Raw genomic sequence first — 7,024 nt, forward strand, 5'->3', positions numbered from 1 at the left:
ACTAACTTTCTGGCTTTAAGTCTAACAGAGTGCAATGAAGGCAAACAACAAGATGCTGTGCATAGCTCTTATTTTGTTTTCTGAGTTTTCAGGTTTGTAAATGGCAGGAGATGCACAGTGCAGTCTTTGGAATCGAGAGGATCCCAATAAGACAATGCCCAAGCACTTAGGAGGTTAGTAGAGAAAGAGCTACCTTTACCTATACAAAAATCATAACAGAGGCACATTATTACTTTCTGTGAGATTGACTTCTTTGTAGCAATAACATCTAAGAAAGCAGAGGGTGAGTATCTCCTTGCAGATAGATACGGATTGTAAGCAAGGGAAATACAAGTGGAAGGCACAATGAATTCAAATTAAACAAACGGAATTAATTTTTAGGCAAGGGACTGAGAGACGGTATCTTAGCTAGGCTATAGTTTAATATGTACCTGTGCTTTCATCTTTCCTTAAGCCACAGTGGGATCACTGGCAGCCATCAGCAAAGCAGCCACGTGGACAAGGAAAAGACAGGCAAAGTAAATTGACAGTGTCACAAACTGTTTAACCTGCATAATCTGGGGCGGGGGGTGGAGAGGACAGACCTTATGGAACAGTTCATTGATCTGCTTCCCCTTATTTTAAACATTAGCTTTCTAAAGCAAACTTATTCCAAGGGAAAACCATATTCTGTTTAGACTGACATACGGTAAAAAGATTATCTAGTGTCATCTGGAGAGTGGCCAATTTCATAGGAGACTAGCAAATGTTCTCTGCCTTTTCTGGTAAGGGATTTTATTTAAAACCACAATGTCATGCAGTGTGGCATTATGTAATTGCCTAACAAAAACTATCATATATGGGCACTCTGTTGTTATTTTTATATAAATGTATCTACCACTAAGTTTCACAATCAGTATAAACATAGGTATGACACTGGTCTTTTTCTTTCTCCCCTCCGCCCATGTACAACTGCTCTAATAGGGATTATACTTGTGCACTGCCAGCTGCTCATTTGGAATTGGGGGGAAAAGTTAGCAGCATCATTGCAGCGATAAAGAGTCATTCTCAAACCACAGCAGAACTGCCTCTGCAACATCCTCGTATTTCATTATCCTTATCTTGGCTCTCACTTCTGTTTTTTCAGGTTTTGTGCTATATTTTCAAGGTTGCGCTAAGTGTTTTTGTGATGGAGTTCTCTTATACTTTGCATTTAGCTATGATTGTGACAGAGACACAGTCCATGTTAAAAACCACAAAGTAACATCAATGAATTCAATAATGGGATTCTAAAGGATTACACCAATCTGGGTTTAATCACATTACTCAAAAAATTTAACATGTAGCCTTACCACAGGAATGCACTTGAAAAACTATTTGGGTTTTTTCCTTTAAGTGGAAAGAAAATGAAGCTAATTCAAACCTGTCTATTTCAGATCTTGAGGTTATTTCAAAGGAAGGCTGACATCTTCCTGTCCATGTAAATCAACTTTGTCTTCTTGAAGGCTGATTATTCAATCAAGTCCAGAATGAGTCTGTGGCACACCTGGAACAAGAAACCAATCCCTGACTACATTGGCAGGATTTCCACCTACTTTGAGAAATAAAGCTCAGAGATGATGCGGGCTATTTGGACTCCTGGCACAAGTCAAAGGATACTTTGGGACCAGTGAGGTATACAAGAGAACAGCACCAGATCCGACTGCCAAACAGTGTTTTAACCACATAGCAAATATTCCTATGAAGTTTTTTGGTACTGGGTGTTTTTATGCTACAAGCTTAAGTACTGAGGTGTCATTAGTTGAGAGGAGCAACAAATCTTTCCAAGGTTATCAAGTCAGAAGGATATTATGGTGTTAAGGCATTCTTGGGATCTGTTCCAGGAAGTTTCTTCTACTGGGAGATATCTCTGCCTTGGAGCAGGAGGTCTTTGTCCACAGAGCATGGCCTCTTGTAGGGGAGAAAAGTGGTGCCGCATTCGAAGTTGGGAGAGTCTCCTCAAAAACAACAAGCACTGGGCCCAGGGAATGATTCCCTCATTAGCAGCACGCTCCTGGAGATTGCCTGCGGCAATCTGTAGCCTTCCCCCCTTCAAGATTCAGTGGGACCCTCACTCCTCAAAAAGGGTGTGAGCGCCCATCATGAATGAGAACACCTACCTCATAAGAAGACTGGGTGTAAGTTACGGTATTTGAAATCCGTTGTGTCTTGCATCAAAAGGAAACTCCTGGAACTGAAGAGACACTTCTGTCCAGAGGCAAAAATATCCAATCTGTTTACCTCTAGCTATGTAATTAATGACTGATCAAGGTTAAGTGTGCCATATCCTGTAAGAAAAAAAATGCTGACTGAACGTGTTGGTTTCAGTCTTGTAGCCTGGGCAGCAAGAAAGAATTGCAGAGTCATTTCCACTCTCCTCTGCTTTATATATGGAGGGACATGGAAAGTGGTGACCTAGTTTCAAAAGAACGGTGTTATCTCAAATGACTCCTGCCTCATTTATCCAAGACATGAATGCATCAGAAGGAAAAGCACTTTGACAAGCATTCACAGAAGAAAGAGCTGTGTCACACAGCTGAGTAAATGAACAAGCAGAGAGATCGGCAAGAAAAAAACTCATTACAAGTAATGTGGTTCAGCTTCCCAGGGTAAGAAAATTGTCTTCCCACAGCAGCCCAGACACCTTCTGTTTTAGAAAGTCAAGATTTAGAGAGGACTGACTAGATGCCTCAGTAAAGCTCACAAGGATAAGGAAGAATGAAATATATACTTTTACTTAATGGGGAAGGTTAAAGTCTGCTAGGTAGGCAGCAATAAAGAAGCACAAGCACCACTGCCAGACACTTCACTAAAGACAATTCATAAAGCCAAGATTTACTGTAATAAAATGTGAAGAAAAAAGAACTTTGCTCAGGCACAAAACCTATCAACAAAATCAGTCAGGGACAAAAAATGGCAACACGCTGATCACATTCCCAGCTTCAGTCTCAATTGCATCATAAACCCATTTCCTATTGCAGCGACATTCTGGTCCACATTTGTTTGAATTGCATTTGGGGCAGGGATAGAAGCAACCCAGACAGTTCTTTTCCAGGCAATCACACAAATCCATGTTATTACAAAGCAGCCTGCCATGTTTGTCATACTTCTTTGTAATTCTGCGAAAGAGAAGAAAAAGTGATTCTCAGAGAATGCTTCAATATGTTCGAAGTCTAAACCAAACAAATGCGGAAAACATCTGTCAGGAACAAATATTTCCTCTTGAACAACCTCACAGTATAATGAAATACCAGCATAATATCCTAATTGCAACAGCCACTGTTATTAAAAATGAAAGTGTGCCAAAGAAGTAAATAAAAATTCTCTTAAGTCCCACAGAAAAAGCTTGTTTTCCCAGCACAGCTTTCATCTGTAATAAAGAAAGAAATCTCTCTGCAAAATATTAATGCTTTTATTCATGTCATTTATATTCAGTAAACAGCATACCAGCCATTTTTTAAAGTAAAATATGTAATAAATTAGCACATCTTACTTGGGCTTATAAAAAAAATCTTGCTTCATCTGTGACATGCGCGCTTTCTTTTTCTGCTCTCTAGTTTCAGGATTGAAGTCAGCTACCTGAGGTCCTGGATTTTGAAAGGCTAAGCATTTTAATTGTTTCTCGAGTTGTTGCTATAAATAAACAACAGAAAGTTTATAATTAGTACAATTGGAACAAATATTTATTAGCTGCCAAATTCCTTACTGGCTTTCAAATTACATTAAAATTAATGCTCTTGATAACTTAGAACAACACAGGTAGGAAATGAAGCAAAACTCGACCTAAATTATGATCACATTGTTTAAAATGTTTGCTTGCCTAACTGTTAATTGAGTATTCCTTTGACCGACTGTGCATCCTGACAGGAGAGGGAACAACCTCAACTCTGAATACATGGTGGTACAGTGGTTCTGGTACGGTGGCTTGGAGTTTGAAAGTTGTTTTGCGGGAGGCAGAATAATGTATTTTTTTTTCTTCAACTTTATCCATAATGTAAAAACAAGTACTATGATTATAAGCATCTCTACTGGATTCGCCCTTATCTTCGCTGTTCCCTCAGATGCCTAGAACTCATCTTTGTTCAAACAATCTGAGGGCAAGAGAAATGTCTGGAGGAGCAACTAGTACAGGAAGGTAGCATTTGCACAAGTGAGGATTATGAAAAAAGCACAGACAAAAATAAAGAAGCTAAACTGAGCACAGCTTTTGAGAAATAGGAGGGAGCATTTTCTCGCCTATTTTGTGGAATTCATGTCTGCAATGAGCTAAAACCACTGAATAGTTTTGGAGGTTAAAACATCAGCTCTGTGTATTGCCATTCCACATAGCCCATGTATGTTGACGGTCATGTCAAGTCAATGCAAACAAACGTTCACATTGTGTCAATCAATTTCTGTTTGGACAATGACTGTGGACATTGTACAGACACTTGTCATTCATTATGCAGAGGCACACACGTACATACAAATTTCTCTTTTCTCCTCTTAGGTAAATGGAGCTGACTTGCCACCCCTCAGCTTCCCTGGAGGGTGTCATTCCTTTCAGAGTCCACAGTGATTTTTCACAAACAAGTGAGTGCCTTCATTGCTTCTCGTGGGGAAAGCAGGGGCAGTTCAGTCCAATCTGCTGATACAGTGATTTAGAAATATCCGTGCCCTTGAGTGCACTTACTTACAAGGTAGTTGATGCTGTGCATCTTCAGTTGCACCCTGCTGAAAACCTACAGGACAATCTCATGCACCTACATTATTCAGACATTTCTTCGAGTCTGGGGTAGATTTTCAGTGCAGAAAATATGCTTCAGCATCATCATTGTCCATGATCATAAATTACACAATTTCAAGTTGGAAACAAATAATAAGCTATGGAGATGGTCCTCCCTGTAAGAGTACGCTCCTATTTCCCTACTTACTATTTTTTTCTATCCCAGAAGTGCTCTTAGCCCTTTAAATCAATGCACTGCAAACTTGACTCATTTCACTGTTGTTATTACTGATCTTGCCCTATTGACTCCAGCTTTTTATTTTTGTAATTATGGAAGAAATTGAAGGCAATGGTAAGTATCTTGATAATAAAATGGTACTGGAGAAGTCATACCAATTGTTTTTGCGTTATTGAGCAGTCCTTAGCAGAAGAGACATTTCCTTCTGCAGACGTTTCCTGGTCAGAATTGCTTTTCTTGCAGTTTTCTTCTGCATGATCACTCATTTGACCATCCTTGTGAAATACATACATACATATGTGTTAGACATATACAGAAGTGTGAGATCCTCAGACTTAAGTGAAGGTTTTAAGGTGAGCAGGTGATACCCATACTAGGCTTTTATGTATTCTTAACCCACAGCAAATGCAGAACAAAATGTGGCTCAGTATCAGCCTCGATTTTAAAACTGTATTAAAATAACATAACAAAAGCTGTATCACCAAAGCCACTCCTATTAGTCGTTAAGCAAACCTCGGAAAATCTATAGCGTTTAAATAACACAGAAATTGAAAGAAACGCTGTCATCTCTGAATCTGTTACTGACACCGCTTCACCGCGCTGTCACCTTTAACGTAGTAAAGGTGAGAGGCGGTATTCCCACAGAACACGTAAAAGCAATCGGCGATGTGAAGCGGCAACGAAGACAACAGCAGGCAGGAGCAGTCATTTCGCTTACCAGCAGGTGACACTCTTGTCCTCGCTGCGGTTCTTCTTGCAAGGCTCCAAAATCCAGCGGCCGCGGTGGGGGGCGGGGCAGCAGGAGGGGCCTGGGCGTGTTCTCTGACGTCATTCATAGACACCCGAAGCCTATGTCAGAGCTGCGTCCGTAGCAACTAGACCATTCCCTGCGGAGTCGCAATTTTCTTCCTGAAGACTTCAACCAATGGACTAAAAGTAAACTTATTGGCTTTTAAATCTCAGTCCTTAGCTTTGCGAATAAATAGAATCTGTAACTTTTAGGTTTAATAGAAAAAAAGTGCACCACTCTGCTAACAAAGCACCCAGGGAGGACTGGGTCCTGTGAGTCTGTCCTACAAACGCTATCCGTCACCTCTCCCCCATCACACAGAAATGGTGGTGGCAACTGTTCAGGACAGATGTTAGCTGCTACTTCTTACCCATCTTGTGAAGCTACTTAGTTAAAACTTTTTATGCAGTTCCAGTGCCTCAGACTTCAACCCCAAACACCACCAGAAATATTTAAGCTTTTTTGGAGTCCCTCCAACCCTTCCCCAGGTGCTGCCCAGTCTCTCCCATTGCCTCTGAAAGGTAATGCAGTTGTCTCTGCCAGGTTACCCTGCACTTCAGGATTGTTGCCCAAACCCTGTCCCAGAGACGATCTTCATTGCACCACTGCCAGAGGGCCAGCACCTCCCTGAGAGAAGCAGGAGAGGAGTCCGGGCCTTTAGTTCCCTCTGTCGCAGCCCCTCCCTGCAGGGCGACAGTCAAAGTGGGAATAGGAATGAGAAGGAAGAGACCTTGCAGTAACAGGAGGGGACGCTTTTTTGAGAGGTGAAAAGAAGAGTCTGCAGCCTGTTTTGGAGAGGATTTCCCTTTGTCCTCTTCAGTGACCTGAAAAATGACTGAGATTGTGACACTGTTCACAACGGGATGCTCTACAGCAACAGTTTTAGCCCTGGGACTTGAGCATCTTTTCAGGATTGGAAAAGGAAAGCTACTATCAGGCAATTAATGTTTGCTGTACGAGGGAGCCTGCTTTCCTGCTGGAAATTTGCTAGGGACCCACACATAAAACAAGAATGAAGGCCACTGCTCCAGAGAAAGTGAGTATTGCTCTTCATTTGCACTCAGGTTGGAGTCCTGATAAGGATTTGCTTCATACATCTCCTGTGTCCAACCATGCATCCAGCATTGTTAAGGCACTTTGTAAGTATGCACGACCATCATCCATACCTGTTTTTTTACAGTGTGCAGGGTTCAGGAGCAGAACAGCCATCAGCAGCTACCAGCGTAAGCATGCAGAATTCCCACATGCCCTCTGATGGTGTAAATATTTGACT

At 41.3% G+C, this 7,024-nt stretch overlaps 1 protein-coding gene across 1 annotated transcript; it reads right to left on the reverse strand.

Moving 5' to 3' along the window:
* Nucleotides 1-2,595: 2,595 nt before the first annotated feature.
* Nucleotides 2,596-5,227, reverse strand: ARL14EPL (ADP-ribosylation factor-like 14 effector protein-like). Its single transcript, XM_009334460.1, is given in 6 exon segments — nucleotides 2,596-3,137; nucleotides 3,512-3,651; nucleotides 3,867-3,911; nucleotides 3,914-3,993; nucleotides 5,013-5,022; nucleotides 5,117-5,227. Coding segments are annotated over 6 exon segments (609 nt in total). The 3' UTR covers nucleotides 2,596-2,914.
* Between the last annotated feature and the right edge of the window lie 1,797 nt (nucleotides 5,228-7,024).

This window comes from Pygoscelis adeliae, unplaced genomic scaffold (assembly GCF_000699105.1).
Source record: "Pygoscelis adeliae isolate BGI_AS28 unplaced genomic scaffold, ASM69910v1 Scaffold252, whole genome shotgun sequence".
NCBI classification, from domain to species: domain Eukaryota; kingdom Metazoa; phylum Chordata; class Aves; order Sphenisciformes; family Spheniscidae; genus Pygoscelis; species Pygoscelis adeliae.